A 17,950-nucleotide genomic window follows, 5' to 3' on the forward strand; every position below is an offset into this window, starting at 1 on the left:
AATTTAATCATTAAATTAAAAAATTTGAGTTCCCACTCCTTCCCTTCCAGGCTTCCATTCAACCATAGCCATAGAATTTAAACGAATCTAAAAAAACACCTTAAATGTTTCAAAAGTCTATATGCCTGATTATGACATGGTATGACTTCATCATCATCATTATCATCAATCCATCATCACGACGTAACTTATTTTTTCTGTTTTATTATATTTAACTTCAAACAAAGTAATGATGAGGAAATTTGTGACTTTGTTTTTTGTCTTTCCACCTTAATTTTCCTACTGTTTCTGACAATTTAACGCAATTTCCTTTACCCGTCATTTCACCACTATAACCGTACCTTAAAATCAACCATTCAGATGTCTTCACGTGGCAGATGACGTTATTAAAACTACCTTTCGATGCTGCGTTCTTTCGTGTCAAATACAAATTCGGTACTCGTTTTAACGAATCGTTGTGCGATTTTTATTGGATGGCGGCATGGATAAGAGTTCAAAAGCTTATTATTAATTATTGTTTAACTAACATGCGTTTTAGCTTCTCATCTAAGTTCTTATATCTTTCATACATTTATAATTTAGTCATCCATTTTTATTTTCAGGATTTGAGTTCATAGAGTTTTCAGATTTAAAATTTTGGTCAATTATAATTATCATTATTAGTAATTATATAACAATAAAAATAACGGTTGAGAATGTTGATTGGGGTTATTTTCTTAAAAATACTCATCCGAACTAGTTATGATAAAATGATTATTTTTATTGGAGTAGTATTTTTAACAAAAACTGACGGATTGAAATAGTTAACAATATTAACTATTTAAGGTATCACAAAAGTAGAAGCACTGAATTATGTCAACGGTTAAATATATATTAAATCTTAGCTTTCAGCATAGTTTAGTGGTCAAAATTATAATTTTACCGTTGTCTTATAATGTAAAAAAAATGCAACCTTAAAAGAAATGAAATGTTCCATGTTTATCTCTAAAGCTCGTAGGGGGCATTTGGTTTGCTTAATATTAGATTACGTTTTGTAATAAAATTATGAAAATGTAACGTTACGGGTGGAATGTGAGATTAACTTGTTTGGTTTATTTTGCTGGAATGTAAGATTGAGATGTTTGGTTGACGAAATGTAAGATTGCTTAGAGGCATCTTTTACTCAATTGTCCTTGTTATAGAATCTGGTGTTGAAACAAATTTATAGATCATAATTATAATAATTCATTAAAAGTGATTGTAACACCAACCATAATTATAATTGTAATACCCGAAAATTACTACAAGAATAAAGTAAGATATTATCCTTGATATAGTAAAGTAAAGAAATAAAGTGACAAAAAGGGAAATTTTGAGTTATGTCAACATTGGGAAGTATATTATGATATATTAATTCAAGAAAGGACTAAATCGCAAAAGTAAGAAGTTTTGTGGCCAAGAGTAAATACTCAAATTTTAAAGAGTTAAAGTGTAAATATGAAAAAGTTAAAGGACTAATAGTGCAAATATTTTAAGGGTGGAAGGATCTAGAGACTAAGGAAAATGGATGACTTAGGACCAATTTTAATAGGTGAAGAATTATGAGGGACTAAATCGTAATTTTACCAAATTAAGTGATGACTCAAGGATGAAATTTTAAAAGATCATAAAGGGTAAAATAGTCATTTAGCAAGAAAGATAATTTTGAAGAGTAATGATGATGTTGGTGATATTTTAGATTAAAATCAAATAAATAAATAATAGTTTATTAATATTTTGACTTGATTTTTAATTATATTATTATTATATTTAGTATAAAAGCAAAGAATGATGAAGAATTCTCTTCATCTTTCCATACTACTACGTGAGAAGAAGAGAAAGAAAAGAAATTTTCTTTTCTTTACAATTTGGTCCTTTACTATGAAATCTCATTTTTTCTCTCAAATTCTTTGAAAATTTTCATAACCACCCAAAAGAAGAAGTGAAGTAGAGACACTAGAGAGTTAAAATACCATCTTGGAAGAGAGAAATTGGAAGTGAAAGTGGAGAAAATGGTAGAAAAAGTGAGGAAATTAAAGGGACAAGGTAAGTACTTCAAGAAATTTACTTTATTTAATTTTAATCAAGTATAGAGTATGCTAAATTAGTTTAATTAATTGTGAATGTGCTAATATTATGTATAAAATTAAAATGGTATATTGAAGTAGTAGAAAAGAGAATAAATTGTAAAGTAAACAAAATAGGTTATGTGAATTTGAATGTTAATGTAATAAGGACTAAATTGTAAAGTGTACAAAAGTTGATGTGTGAAATAAAATATTGTGTTAGGAAGTTTAAATGGAATGTTGAGTGTTAGTGAATTAGTTACAAAGTGATGTTAAAGTGAAATTATAGTAAATAATGAATTTTCAAGATATTAGGAATTAAATTGTAAACTTGTAAAATTTATAATGGAAATAAGAGAAGTTATAAAAAAGTTGATGATAAGTGAGTTTTAAGGATTAAATTGGACAATAATTAAAAGTATAATGATTATGTTTGTCTAAATGAAAGTTAATACAAAGAACCATGAAAGAGTAAAATTAGCATTAAAATAGTTTCGGACAACAACAATGGTTTAAATTTGAAAATCACCAAAATTGTGGAAATCGAATTAGCGGTTGAATAAAATATGAAATTAAATTTTATTGAGTCTAGTTTTTCATAAAAGAAACAGTTTAAACAATGGAATTGTAAATTATGAGATATAATAAATTTTGTGAGACAAGGTTAGAATGATTTCGGGTTCCCCTGTTCTGACTTTGGAAAATCATAAAAATTTGTAAAAAAAATAATTAGGGGTTTAAATTTATATTTTTAAATTCTTAATGAGTTTGTTTTCAAGAAAAACAAATGGAAACATCATCCAAACCCCGTACTAAAAGATAATTAATTTTTAGTAAAGAAAGGTCGAAGCTGTCAACCAGCAGAACAGGGATAAATTTGAAGATTTTACTGTACTTTTTGGCTTAATTATAAATTTTGAATTTTTTATGGTAGAAAAATATTTGAGTCTAGTTTCAAAAGCATCAAGTGGTTCTTAATTTAGAATTTCGTAGCTCAAGATATAAATAATTTAGTGACTATGACTCAAGTGGACAGCTTTGAATGAACATATAAGTAAATAGTGGGATTATAGATAATGTTATATACATTAAGGATGTGGAATGGAAAGGAGGAGAAGATATATATATGAATATTAAGCTAGCATGGGTTTACATTAAAATGGATAATTTGCATGTTTTAGGCTCATGGACTAAATTGAATAAAAGTAAAATTTTAGGGCAATTTTTAAAAATGTAAAAAGACCAAAGTTGCATGAAATAAATTTTTTATTGTCTAAATTAATGTATTGAAAGAAATTATTAATATCAAGTGAGTTTAGAGCATTAATTTTGTTGTGTGATTATAATATAAAGTGATTTTGTTAAATATTGATGTTAGTATCAAATTGTGAAAATAGTTAAAATATTAGGGTTTGGTATTAAATTTCTGTTTTATTAAGGGTTGTATGATAGCCTACAATATTTGGATAAATTATTAATCGAGAAAAATAATTGATTTGATAGATTAACTAGTTGAGGGACTAAATTGTAAAAGTTGTAAAAGTTGAGATAATTGTGTAAATTTAAAATTGAAGGGTATAAATTGTGAAATGAATTGGAACTGAAATATATGCTAATAAATAAGAAATTTTATATTTTAGAATAAGATTCTAAAGATACTCGTGAAAAAGGAAAAATAGTGGAATAGCCCTGAACTCCTACAAATATTTCAATTCAATTCGTAAGTTTGTATGGTTAAAATTTAATGTTTACATATTAAATTGATGAATGGTATTATGTATTTATTCATACCTATTGTTGAAAATAAAATTTATTGTTAAAATTATGAAATTGAATGAAATGTTACTAAATTTATTATGTATTTAGCATATTGTTGAAAAATGAATTATTGTTAAATTATGAATTGAAATGAACATTTGGCTAAAGTGGAATGTGGGATTAAGTACGATTATTGTGTGGCGAAGGAAGAATCGACGATAATTTACCCAAGTAAACTGAGGTTCAACATTTGTTGCCAACTTTCGTGTTTACTTTCCGTTTAGCTCCATGAGCTTCAGTTAACTCATATGAGTTTTTGTTTAACCCTATTGGGTTTCCGTTTAGCTCTTTTGAGCTTCTGTTTAACCCTTATGGGTTTCCGTTCAGCTATTTTGAGCTTCTAATTAACCCTTATGGGTTTCCGTTCAGCTCTTATGAGCTTCCGTTCGATCCTTACGGGTTTCTGTTTAGCACTTATGTGCTTCAGTTTAGCCTTCGGGCTTCTGAAAATGATTGTACTCATATCCGTAAGTCGTTCTTCGAATGGTAAGTTATCGGGAGTTGTCTAGGATGATATATGTATATGAAGAAACAGTAAAAGATGATATGTATCATGAAATGAATATATATATCAATATCTTGATATGTTGAAACATGAAAATTATGTAAACTGAGACGAGTAATAAATTCAAGTGTGACATGTTGAGATAATAAGGTTATCGATGTTGAAATTATATGAAATATGTTCGAGTACGCTAACAAGTGTTGTTGTTTGATGCTTAGGCAAGTGCCAAATTATTGGTTGAATGGTAACATGTTTAATTATAAGATGCATTGAAATGGTAAGTGCTCAGATGAAAATATATTTGTGCTTATGAAAGAGTGGTAAAGTTTAAGTTATGCAATTTCTTATGAAATGATTTACCATGTGATTAATTTGAAAAAATGTCTATGTTTAAATGCACTAGCTTGTAGATATGATGGAATGATATGCTTATGAATGGTGTGTTATGCATACAGAATGAATGTGGAAAGTAAAAAAACGCAAATGAAAAATAAAGAAATTTGGAAGAGTTAAAGTTGTTTAAAATCCTACTATGCCAGGAATAATATGTATAAGTGATACTGTGCATTTATTCACTTAATGAGATGTTAAATACAACTTCATGAGTATTGAGGTATCAATATTGGACTATTCTTGATATGTTTAAATTTCATTTTTGAAAAGAAGTATTGTGATTAAAGTTTATACGAGCTTACTAATCATTCATTACTTATGTATTTGTTTTCCTTTTACTTTTCAGATTATCAGAAGCTTGATTGGGTTGGAAGCTCGAGTGGGTTGGAAGCTTGTTGGAGTTGTATCACACTATCCATCGGCTCTATCGGTACTTTTGAATGTTTTGATTTTGGTTATAATGGTATGTATAGGTATTTTGTTTAATGATGGTCTATACATAATTTGTTGGGTTAGCCACTTATTTTGGCTTGTTTTGGATGTCTAATTATGACTTGTTGATATGTGTAATGTTAATTGTAGATTGACATAGAATTGGGTGAGAAATAAGGTTTGTAAAATGGCCTATTTTCATCCACACGGGTAGAGACACGAGTGTGTGTCTCAACCATGTATGACACACGGTCAGGTGACACGGCCGTGTGACCCCTGCAGTGTTGAAAATTTTAAATATTTTTTGAAATTTTTTTTGATTCTTCGATTTAGTCCCTATTTATTTTTAATCCATAATTTGGGCCTCGAGGGCTCGTTTAAGGGACAATATGTATGATTTTGATTGGTTTCTAATATGAATGCTAGATGAAATGATATGTCTGATAATTAATTTGTAAACTCCGGTAATGCTCCATAATCCTGTTACAGCAACGAATTCGAATTAGGGGTGTTACAAGAATTATAATCATAATTAATATATTAATAAACAAATTATTTAATAAAGTACAATGAATATAATTGTAATACATGATATTTACTGGTTCACTATTAAAAAAATATTGTTTATTTTAATTATTCTTAAACTTTATTTAAGAAAAAAAGCCTAAATTGATCGAATAATAAAATTAAAATGTAAATTGGTCCAAAATTTAAGATTACACTAGTAATCTATGATTTCTTAAGGGATGAGTGTAATGAGATTACATCATATATTACGAGATGACTGTAATGTGAGATTATGTGATGATCGAATATTAAAATCTAAACACCAAACATTCGAATTATATATAACTACGAAATATTTTAATTAAAAGTTAACACTATTAATTATTTGGATTAATTAATAACATTATAAAAATATAGAGATAAAATTATGTTAAAATTAAATATAGAGATTAAATCTTAAATTTGTACATAATAAAAGACTAAAACAAAAATTAATCATTTTTAAAAATATAAAAAAGAAAACACTTTTATCGCGAGGAAAAAGATATTTGTGCCTTCCTTTTATATATATATATATATTAAGGATTTTTATACATAATGTATAGAGAAACTCTTTGCAAAAATTTTAATTTTTAATACATAATCTTAAAAGAGTATGTTTTAACAAAATTTTTAAATTTTGATTGTAAAATTTAAAATTTACTAAATAATTTATTTTATTAGTTTAGACAAAATATATATAGGTATGAGAAAATCAATATAATTTAAGGGTAAATTTTGCATGGAAACCAATTTTAAATTACCAGAAAGCAAACACGTAATTAAATGCAAAAATAAGCCCAATTATTTTCAATTGTTTATTTGTTTAAAAACAACAAATTTTCAATTTTCAATTGTTAATTATTTATTATTTTCTTTTTCTTTTTCTTTTCCTTTCACTCATCGAAGGCCGGGGAACGACAAGCTCTTAGCGCAGAAAATAGAAAGAAGGAAAGGAAAGAGAGAAAAAGAGAGTAAAGAGAGGAAAAATTAAGGTTTCTTCAGCTTACGTTAATGGTGGTTAGGGTTTTCTATTGATCCCCTTCCCAAAAGGAATTCTTATTCTCTCCCGCCTATTATTTCAAGTGCCCGCTCTTTTCTCTCTCTTCTCGTTTCCCAAAAGCCCTAATTCGAGGTCATCCCTCTAATCTCTCAATTTTAACTTCGAATTTTCAATCTTGACGACTCCACGGGATTATTTGGGATTCGAAAAGTTTTCGGAACCGGAGACCGAGAAGCTTCGATGGGCGCTCAAGAGAAATCTCAAGGCAACTCCAATTCGCTGCAGGTCAGTTCATATCTCTCTGTCCTCGTCTGGACCCTAGAATTTTGTTTTACTTTTTGCTACTTCACTACTAGGATGAGTTAGGGTATTAATTATAGCTTCTTCTTTTTTATTGAGAAATGATATGTGAATTTACAAAGTGAAGTTCTAATCTTTCAATTAGTTTTGAATTATTTTTTGCTTTATAGGTAAAGGTGTGACCCTTTTTATCTATTCCATAGTATTAGTCATTAGGTTTTGGTTTGAAGTGTTTGGAGAAGTGAATTAGCTTCAAGTGGGGTGCCAGATTGTCTTTTTTCTTGGGCTGTTAGAGAAATCGGTTTGAAGTTCATGTTTTTGTGCTTTTTCATGGAATTTCCTCCCCTGGTTCGGGTGCTTAATATGGGTCTGAAATGCATTCTGGGCTGTGTTGTAGCCTTTAATCAATTTTACGCTCAAGAAACTTGGAATAAGTTATGATTCTTTTGGAGTATGACTACTGTAGTTTATGTCAAAGGATGTATGCAACTGTACCAACTATTCTAAATGAGTATTAATTCATTGCACCTGTCATCATGCTTATTTTGGTTAGGTTTCTAGCTAACTGGGATTTTATCCTGTTTTGCAATATTAGTACACTGTTATATGCTTCTGCTTTTTTGGGGGAAAATTTTTTTCCCGTATGGATATGCTAATTTTCGTATCGGATTTTAGTATTCTGTTATTTTGAGTGCCATAGTTCATACTTCTAGATGATTGAATTATCATTTTGGGGGGTGTTGTGGCAGACGGGAAAAGGATAAAAAGTTTTCCTCATTGTCAGTGGAATGGTTTAAATAACATTTAAGGTCTAACTTTATGTTACTGGGACTATGCAATGATATCGTTGTTTAGTGTGCTAGACTTTTACCAATGAGTTTGGGAATGCTATTTAAATACTCTACATTTTTGGGTCAAATCATAAGAAAATCATATATTCTTACGAGTAGAATGGCTCAGATAGCAGCTAAAGTTCTAACTTCATGTTGTGGGACTTTGCAGTGTTTTAATGATATCCTCTGGTACAGCAGACCAACACCATTTTCAGTCTCTGATGTTTGTTTCTTGAATTTTGCATGAGTCTTTGAATGCTATTTAACTCTTCTCTCCTTTTCTTTTGGTCAAATTATTTACATATAAATTCAGAGAGTAAAGGTCTATCGCTTGAATGAGGATGGTAAATGGGATGATCAAGGAACTGGGCATGTCACTGTTGATTATTTGGAGGTCTGTTCAATTCTCTTATCTGGTTCAGGTTTTTCTGTTTTGAATCTGGATATGCTGGATTTGGTTTCGAAAATAAATTATCCTTCTCTTTTTTAAATGAATGCGTATATTATTTTTCAGAGATCAGAAGAGCTGGCTTTGTATGTTTTTGATGAAGAGGACAACGAGACATTGCTTGTGCACCGTATCTGCCCTGATGACATTTACAGAAAACAAGAAGGTATTCTTCTGCCTTCATTAATAGCAATGTTTGTTGTTTGTTAAAATATCAGTTTGATTTCATGATATGTGCGTTTATCATTAGATACAATCATATCATGGAGAGACTCCGAGTATACTACAGAATTAGCACTTAGTTTTCAAGAGAACACAGGATGCTCTTACATATGGTAAGTAATGTTTATAAGTTGTTTCATTCGCATTGAATGCTTTTGATCTCAAATTTTATATCCTTTTTCTTACAGTTCACTGTGCTGGAAGTTTATGACATCAACCTTTATTTCCCTTTCTTTACCCCTCTACTAATCCTTTTTCTCTATTACAGGGACCACATTTGTAATGTGCAACGAAATATACATTTCAGTTCTCTCAACAGTAAGTTTGTATTTTTTGGAAACCCTTGAAGTTAACTCTTCTCCGAAGTTGATTAAACATTAGATCTGTATAAATGGTTAACTCCCTTAGTCAATCTTGTCCAAACAAAGACTTAAGTTCTAGAAACTGGAAAATTTGTAAAGAGAATTAGTTTTGTTAATCAAATAATGTATTTGTCTTCTGCCTTAAATGTAGGCAGACCTTTATTAAATGGGCTTCTTTTGTTTAGTGGCCATATCTTCAGCCATGATGCACAGAATGATTGTTTTCTTAGAGTATGCAATGTATTTATATTACGAACTGTATCGAACTTATCATTGAGCACTTTTGAAATACCCTGATGAATAACAATTGTCTCATATATTATTACCGCAGGTGAAACATTTCACTCAATGAATAGTGAGTTGAGGGAGTTGCCAGCTGTGGAACTTTCTACTCTCCCAATAATCCTCAAGGTTTTAATGAACTAGTCGTTCTCTAGATTACATTCTGTTTAAGTTTATTTTTGTTGCTTGGTGTGATTCCTGGAGTTCTTTCCTTTTCAAACGTATTGGAAGTTTTCACTCAATGATTTTTTTCCTCATTTCTTCCTTATTTATTATTTGAAGTTGTTATTTATTTTATGCTAGTCTTGATTATAATTATTTCAGCTTATGTTATAATTATTTGTAATTTGGAGTAGGTTGTCTATTTTTGTTTCTTTTAGTAGTTTCTATATTTTCTGTATGATCTGCTTATATTTCTTGGAAAGCTTCTTCAAATTAGTCTGCGCAGGTATACCTGTCTAAATATTTTTTCATTTTGTTCATCAATTTCCCCTGCAGACTGTGACTGAGAGTGGCATTGCTGATCAGATGCGGCTGACAGAACTAATATTGAATGATGTATGCTTCTTTTAAAACCTTGCTTACGTGTGTTAATATCTTCTGTATGTAGATCTTGCGCAGTTTAGTATTCTGTGGTTAACTGCCAGTCACTTAACCATTGATAATGTTGGTATTCAGCCACATTAAGTTATCAGTTGTGGCTGTGTTATCAAGGTAATAATTTATTTTCCTCTGGCTTCTCAACTCTCTGAGCTTTTGTGTTCTCAGCGATCTTCCATATCATATGGGAGAAATGTCAAACATGTTGCATATTTCTTCTACATGTAACTATGTGCTTTATTTCTTGGTTATTTTTAATTTTTCGCTATGCTTTCTATTATTTGGTTTCCTGGTTTTCTTTGTTTCTGTTTCAAACTTATGGTTTAGTATCTGTCTTGACTTTCTATTGTGTTAATTCTAAATGTTCGGACGTGCTAAATTGAGTTTGATCTCAATGCAGCAAGATTTCTTCCAGAAGCTGATGGAGCTATTCAGAATTTGTGAAGACTTGGAAAATATGGATGGTCTTCACATGATATTTAAAATAGTCAAGGGGATAAGTTAGTACATTTTTCGCTTAAATGCTATTTTTTCTTTATTAAAACATGCTTGTATTTATGACTGATTCATGGATCCATGATTTATATTATTGGTTATCTTACAGTTTTGCTCAATAGTGCTCAAATTTTCGAGAAAATATTTGGGGAGGAATTGATCATGGATATTATTGGTTCTCTTGAGTGTAAGTATATCACTATTTGTTTACAGATTTATTATCAGGGACTGTTGGTGGATTGAATTGAATGTTCAATTTGCAACTTCATATGATTGTTTGGATGTGGGCTTGTAGTTATAAGATATTGTACAATTATTTTTTATGATAATAACCTTTTTATATATTTTGCCTTTTTGAATGTTCCTATGTTTGATGTCTATTTCCCAAAATTTGTCTATTTCTTAATAGTTTAGCTTGTTTTGGTAAGGCAGTTTCTTCTTCTCTGGTTTGCAGATGATCCTGATGTTCCTCAGGTGCAACACTATCGGAATTTTCTGAAAGAACATGTTGTTTTTAAGGAGGTAATTTAATTTTACATGGGTCTTGCTGCTTATAGTGGTGGTGTATAGAGGGAGTTTAGATCAGGTGAAAGAAAATCAGGAGTTCTGTAAAAAAAGGTTCATTCTTATTCTTTTACAGGCCGTTCCAATTAAAAATCCGGTGGTCATCTCAAAAATACACCAGGCATACCGTGTTGGTTATTTGAAGGTAAGGATCTTAAATGTTAAGGCTAAGGCTTATGACTCTTCATGTCTTTGGTTTTGTAATTCTTGCTTCTGATTGCTTCTGTCAGGATGTTGTTTTGGCGAGGGTATTGGATGAGGCAACAGTTGCCAGTCTCAATTCTATGATTCATTCTAACAATGCTATAGTAAGATTTTTAGTGCTTCTTGTTAATATGTGAGGCCTAGGGTTTTTGTTTCTTTTCCACTTAACTGCAGTGTTGTCTTCTAGGTTATTTCTTTATTGAAGGACGATAGCACCTTTATTCAAGAATTGTTTACCAGGTTGAGGTCACCCACCACATCTGCTGAATCAAAGAAGAATTTGGTAATCATGACATTGAATTTTAATTGTATAATGATTTTTCATTTGGTTATGATTGCTACTTCCTTTATTCTAATGCTAACTGTTATGAGCTGCAGATTGTAAGATATCTAACTTTGTTGACCTTTAGTTAATTACCCCTCTTTTTTCTTTTCCCTTCTTTTTTCTTTCAATTTGAGTAAGATGCATTTTCTTTTATCCATTTAGATGTTAGATTTTAGGCTGAAATAACCCCCCCAAAAAGGAAAAAAAGCTTTTGAACTTTATCACTTTGTCTAGGCATGTCCTTATACTTCTATTGTACCCAAATATTACATTAATCTTTAATCTGCACCCAGATATGCCCTTTACTTTTAATTATACTCAAATAAACCCTAAACTTTTAATTTGGTATTGTATGTAATCCCTTAACATAAATCTTTCATTTGATATAAAGGCTTGTATGGGAACAAATTGAAAAATGAGGGTGTATTTGGGTACAATAAAAGTATAGGGGTTTACTTAAAAAAGTGAAACAGTTAGGAGTTTCTTTTAGTATTTTACCTTATATTCAGTTAAATTTTAAAATGTTTAGATTTAACTGAGGTTAAATGAATTGATGTTTAGGCCTAGATTGTGAGTTTGCTTAGGCCTCCTTTGCTTTTAGTTTGTCTTAGGCCGTTGATTTTTGCAATTTTTTTCTCTGTTTAGATGTTAGCATTTTACTAGGTTGCAAAAGGTCATGCTTTGGGTAAGGTCAAATATTTTCATTTTGGAATATTTGTTATCTGTGGCTCTTCCGATGGGTTTAATCTATGTGATCTATTCTAATTGATTTGGTATCAATCATGTTTTTTTTTTTCAATAGGTATATTTCTTGCGTGAATTTTGTAGTTTAAGCAAGAGCCTGCAGATGGTGCAGCAGCTTCAACTATTTAGGTAGGCTTTTCTACAAGTTAGACATCTGGTATTAGCATTCTTTTCATGTTGCTTTCTTGATTCTGAAAGCTACCGCTTCTCCTATATTTTAAACAATTAAATTTTTTTTATCTTATGGCTGAATTGGTTTCTTTTCTTGATCATTTTAGGGATCTTATAAATGAAGGTATTTTTGACATTATCAGTGATGCTCTGCAGAGTCAAGATAAAAAGCTTGTACTAACTGGGTAATGCAATTTTTGTATCTCTCTTTAATATGCTTTTTTCTTTCCAGCGTAGCATGTAATCTTTTCCCTAGTTAAGTTCTAATAATAGGTCTCAATAATGGATGCAGGACAGACATCCTCATACTATTCTTGAATCAGGATCCAACCCTTCTGCGCTCTCATGTTGTTCGCCAGGAAGGGATTCCTCTTTTAGGACTTTTGGTATGCATTTTAATTTTATTAGTGATTGATGATATGATGTTAATTTTTGTATTGAAGCAGTACCATTGGATGAACTTAAGAAATATCCTTCACTGTTTTACATATGTGTCTATATATGTGGAGATAGAATTAGAACTGATATAGTTGTTTATCCACAGGTTAAAGGGATGATAACAGATTTTGGGGAGGATATGCACTGCCAGTTTCTTGAAATTCTTCGTAGTTTATTGGATTCGTTCTCATTGACAGGAGCTCAGGTGCCTACCTTGATCTTTATTTCTATGTGCTGGTGTTATATTGTATTTTGATAGATGGGATATTGTATAGACTTACACTCAACCTAAATTCCAACCTTTACTTGTCTTAAGTTGCTTTACTGCACGACAATATGTACCATATTCTCTACTTCAGTTCTTAGGGAACCATAGACTTGTATAAAGTTACATCCTAGCATGGTGGAGGATGAGAAATATGAAAACAAGCTGAATTCAGCTTCTCATGCATCAAGCTGTGGAGTCGATGAATGAGCTGAGGTTTCATAGAAGTTGGCTAGATTCTACTTTCATGTCTAACTAGCTCAATCAAACTTCAGAAGCCTTATGCTTGATCCTCTGGTTGCTGTTAGATTATTGAGAGATGCTTACCATAACATACTGAGATATCATGACAGAAGAAAGATTAGCAGTTGATTTTCATGCCTCATATTTTGGTTATCACAATATTTGTAATCCACATTCTTTTTTAGTTTGCGTCTGGAGAAGTTTTGGATGTTGATTTTTGGTTTATTGTATGTTGGAGGAATGTCAACTTTCAGATAAGATTTAATTTCTTTTTTTCACTATGCTGGTTTCATTGCTAGTTCCTACTTTTTAGTTACCAGTTCCATTTCTTTCTTGCAAGTGCTTGACTTTATATTGTTTTTGTTGCAGAGAGATACCATTATTGATATTTTTTATGACAAGCATTTGGGCCAGCTAATTGACGTCATAATATTATCATGTCCTTCTGATGAGGTTGGCCAGTCAACAAGTAATTTGGCAAGCAGTGCTGGAAGAGTTGAAAGTCAAAATAGCACAAAGCCTGAAATTCTGTTGAACATATGTGAATTGCTTTGCTTTTGTGTTGTGCATCATCCTTATAGAATAAAGTAATCTTTTCTATACTTTTATATAATCTAGAAAATTTTGACTCTTTAATCTAAGATATTAACTGGCCTTTTCTTAATTGTTCAGGTGTAATTTTCTGCTTAACAATGTTATAGACAAAATTTTGTTACTTACACGGAGAAGGGAAAAATACCTAGTAGTTGCTGCGGTTCGCTTTGTTCGCACTATTCTCTCTCGTCGTGTAAGTGAGTTCAGTTTAAGCTTTAGAATAAATTCTATCCTATCAAGTTGAATAGTTCACACTCACTCATGACATCTTTAGAATAATAAAATAGCATTGATACAGATGAAATTGGAGGTGAAACTGTTTACTATGTGAATGATGCCTGACTTCACTTTTGACTGCTGTTAGTTGCATGTGAGGATGTTAGTTTCTTAGTTTAAAGGTCTATTTATCTTTTAAGATATGTAGTAAATATATGTGGCTTTGACTCTTCACTTTTTCTCAAGTTATGTCTGATAATTATTTGACATCTTGCTCGAATTGGACATAGAGGCTGATAGGGGTTTATTTGACACCTTTATGACATCCATATAATGGACGCACCCATGTAGGGGTACCATAAATAACATATATTGTGTTTTGCTGATTGTTGGCACATCTCCTGCCTCTAGTGTTTCTAACTATTGTCGTTTTAGATGGCTCAGTTAAGCATTGAGCTATTATGTTTGTTTGTATGATTATTGTTTTTTTTTGTTCTTTTTGTGCATTTGTAAGTTGCAATTTCTAGGACAATGACTTTCCCATATTTAAATTCTTTCTACTTGTTGCAAATTAGCAGTTTTATGGATGCTAAATATTTTTGACAAGTTGAGTAAAAGCTATTGCATGTTCTAACTGGTTAAATTAAGCTTTCATCTTGCAGGATGAACATCTGGTAAATCATTTTGTTAAGAAAAACCTTCTCAAACCAGTTATAGATGCTTTTGTTGCTAATGGGAATCGTTACAATGTGCTGAACTCTGCAGTCCTGGAACTTTTTGAATATATCCGCAAGGTGCATATATATCTGGTCTGTATAGTGATATTAGAGTATCTTGATGATTCTGTCTGTTAATAACTTTGTTTCATGCAGGAAAATGTGAAGTTATTGGTTAGATATATAGTTGATTCATTTTGGAATCAGTTGGTTAAGTTCGAGTATTTGGCTTCTGTTCAGTCCTTGAAAGTCAAATATGAACAGGTATTCCGGTTACTGCCCTTTTTTACTGCTGGGACTTTTAGGTCTAAACTTCATTGATGTGACTATCTTTTTGCAGTGCTTGGAAAATTGTGGAACAAAAGCTAATGTTAATGTGTTGGACTCAAGAAAACGAATTGATGAGCGTGCTCTGGAGAAAGAGGAGGAAGACTATTTCAATGAGGACAGGTATGCTTTCATCAATAGATGAGTCGACGCTTTTCCTCTGATCCATTTCTGCTATAGTGATTATATCTGGCATGCATATGCAGTGAAGACGATACATCATCTGAATCTCGCACTCGGAAAGTACAATCTCAACCTGTTTCATCTGATGGAGTTTCTGCAAGCTACCCATCATTAAGGTATTTCAATGGCCTCATCCTAGGTTGATTACTGAAAATGCTGTATGGTGTGTTTGGGTTCATAATTTATATTTTTCATTCTGATTTTGTAGCCCAAGATCTGGCGGACTGGTCGACTATGAGGACGATGAGGATGATGAAGACTATAGACCACCTCCCAAGAAGCATACTGAGACCTCAGAGGACGATGAAGGAACCTTGGAGACCCTTAGGTTGAAGCGGAAGTTGATTTCTAGAGAGCATGAGAATGAAGTAGCTTATAAGAAGCAGCGTCTGGGTAAAAGCTCCAAAGCAAGAGATAGTGTATTTGCGGCTTTGTGTTCGACCCTAAGCCAGGCAGTGCTGCCAAGTAAGAAAACTACAAACGCTATGCCTTTATCTAGTCAATCAGCTGAAGGGACCAAAGCCTTGGGTGAGGGAAATCATACAGAGATGGAATCTAGCAGTCCTAGAAGTTCTGGTAAAAGTGGTTCGGAAGAGGATAGCCATAGAGAGAAGGAACCTCCTAGAAATTGTTCAGATTGCTTGCATAGCCCCTCAGACAATAGACAATTAAGTGGCGATGACTGTCCCTTGGTACCACCAAAATCCTCACCTGAAATGACTGTAAATGGATCTTAAGTTATTTTGGAGAATCATCATGCGCAGTGTCACTTGTTATCTTGTTTGTTGTATTCAACTGAAGCATGTGCTTGGTGACTGAAGGGTCTCAGTACGGGCTACCAAAGAACTGGATTCAGAGAAAAATCAAGAAGCTGATGAGAAGAAAATTCGGATTGTTTGTCGGAGGGAGGGGACGGATGATCACCATATAAATTGGAAGTGAAGGGCTGGGAAAATTATACTGAATTATATATGCAAAAGCCAAGTCTACCAGGCCTTTCTGATGCATTGAGCTGAGCTTTGGACTTTCTGCTTTTAGCCTCACCACCAAACTGTTGCTTCTTTAGAACATTACCTGTTTTTTGTCAAAATTTTCACCTTTTCTTTTTCTTTAAGAAAAAAAAATCAAATATTGTTCTAAATATTAGCTTTGTGAACCAGCCGACAGAATGGGCAGTAAAATTGGGGATGCGTTAGTGTCCCCTTTGTTCAGATTTTGTGGTGGGTGTGGCTGTTATAGAGAGAAACAAGAGGGAGGGTTTAGGGGGATGAAATATAATATTTGATTGTGGGTAGAAGGGGCCAAATTCTCTTTGATTGTAGGGTGAAGAGTGAGTGAAGACCTCATTTATAGACAGACCCTCTTTGTATATTAGAATTTAGTAGTAGGTAGGTAAAATTTACTTTTGAAGGGGGATTTTCTTCTTTAATGCCGGGGAAAGAAAATAAAAAGCCTAAATTTATTCCCAAATTGGAATTTACAGTCTTTTTCCTTGTTTGTTTCTACCTCATTGGAATCATACACTCAGCGGAGGCGAAGGAAAGGAGTGTATAATCATGTCGTGTAGGAGCACAAAGCAAACAAGAACAGGGAAAATCAATCCATCACACCCAAATTTGCCTACAAAGAAAATAGTAAAAATGCTTCATCAACATATATACACAATACAATTGTACAACTCTTTCTCCTTCATTTATTTATCAAAATTTTAGATGTTATAAAGTGCAATTATTATGTACTTAAAACAAAATATTTAAATTGTATTTTAATAAAACTTACATATCTTTATTTTATAAAATGTAATTAATATATTTTATTAAAATAATATTTTAACTAAAATTGATCATGTTTATTTCACTTAGTATAGAAAGAATTAATTTAGTAAAAAATTACTTCATATTTTATGGTAAAATATTAGTTTTACAATAAACTTAACTATTATAATCAAACATTGTCTATTTAGAGAGGATAAGTATATACCGATTTCTTTCTTGTTCACATGGATTGATTATAATATTTGTGTATCTTATTAACTCAAAATTAAATCATTCAAAAATAATAAGATATAGAGGTATTATAATTGTATATTTTAAAAATTATAAACTACTCATTGTCGTTTTTACATTTTTTAAGGGTAAACTATAAAAATGGTCATTTTTGTTTGTCTCATATTATATTTTAATTACTTATATTTGAAATGCTATGTTTTAGTCATTTACATTATCGTTTTGTTGCAAAGTGGTCACTCTACTATTAAACTCCATTACCTCCCTAACGGTAGTCCTACATGGCAGTCCAAATAGATTTTAAATGTCAACTTGGATGTTCAGTTGCTGGGATGAAAATAGGTTTTTAATTAAATAAATTTAATTTGGATTGCCACGTAGGATATCCAAGTTAGCATTTAAAATCCATTTGGACTGCAACGTAGGACCGCTATTAGGGAGGTAACAAAACTTAACGGTAGAGTGACCACTTCGTAACAAAACAATAACATAAATGACTAAAACATAACATTTCAAACATAAGTGACTAAAATATAATTCAAGGCAAACAAAAGTGACTATTTTTGTAGTTCACATTTTTTTAAAAATAAAAATATAAGTTTAGGATTATTCTGTAAAAAAAAATCATATA

The 17,950-nt window shown here is 31.4% G+C and overlaps 1 protein-coding gene across 3 annotated transcripts; it reads left to right on the forward strand.

Annotated features, from left to right (window-relative positions):
* Positions 1 to 6,654: 6,654 nt before the first annotated feature.
* LOC105796893 (uncharacterized) lies at positions 6,655 to 16,524 on the forward strand. Of its 3 annotated transcripts, XM_012626722.2 has the most exons (24): positions 6,658 to 7,066; positions 8,228 to 8,308; positions 8,429 to 8,528; positions 8,613 to 8,697; positions 8,853 to 8,902; positions 9,278 to 9,357; positions 9,727 to 9,786; positions 10,229 to 10,328; positions 10,433 to 10,510; positions 10,778 to 10,845; positions 10,964 to 11,032; positions 11,118 to 11,195; positions 11,279 to 11,374; positions 12,219 to 12,289; positions 12,439 to 12,516; positions 12,624 to 12,717; positions 12,876 to 12,974; positions 13,647 to 13,864; positions 13,950 to 14,064; positions 14,750 to 14,881; positions 14,960 to 15,067; positions 15,144 to 15,253; positions 15,337 to 15,429; positions 15,522 to 16,524. In XM_012626722.2, the coding sequence occupies exons 1-24, from the start codon at positions 7,022 to 7,024 to the stop codon at positions 16,048 to 16,050; spliced, it is 2,637 nt and encodes an 878-aa protein (XP_012482176.1). In that variant the 5' UTR covers positions 6,658 to 7,021; the 3' UTR covers positions 16,051 to 16,524. The 3 variants fall into 3 exon arrangements, 2 of the variants coding, with proteins under 2 accessions (XP_052484010.1, XP_012482176.1); XR_008194235.1 differs by lacking the exons at positions 13,950 to 14,064; positions 14,750 to 14,881; positions 14,960 to 15,067; ... (1 more) ...; positions 15,337 to 15,429; positions 15,522 to 16,524 and having other exon boundaries at positions 6,655 to 7,066; positions 12,629 to 12,717; positions 13,647 to 13,697; XM_052628050.1 differs by lacking the exons at positions 13,647 to 13,864; positions 13,950 to 14,064; positions 14,750 to 14,881; ... (2 more) ...; positions 15,337 to 15,429; positions 15,522 to 16,524 and adding an exon at positions 13,463 to 13,629 and having other exon boundaries at positions 6,655 to 7,066.
* Positions 16,525 to 17,950: the final 1,426 nt, after the last annotated feature.

This window comes from Gossypium raimondii, chromosome 3, assembly GCF_025698545.1.
Source record: "Gossypium raimondii isolate GPD5lz chromosome 3, ASM2569854v1, whole genome shotgun sequence".
Taxonomy (NCBI): Eukaryota; Viridiplantae; Streptophyta; class Magnoliopsida; order Malvales; family Malvaceae; genus Gossypium; species Gossypium raimondii.

Excerpts from the sequence above, each read along its gene's own strand:
- LOC105796893 (XM_012626722.2), top strand. The coding sequence starts at position 7,022 with ATGGGCGCTCAAGAGAAATCTCAAGGCAACTCCAATTCGCTGCAG. Across the intron at positions 11,196-11,278 it reads TTCATTCTAACAATGCTATA|GTTATTTCTTTATTGAAGGA; the intron begins GTAAGATTTTTA and ends GTTGTCTTCTAG. Across the intron at positions 15,068-15,143 it reads TGAAAGTCAAATATGAACAG|TGCTTGGAAAATTGTGGAAC; the intron begins GTATTCCGGTTA and ends ATCTTTTTGCAG.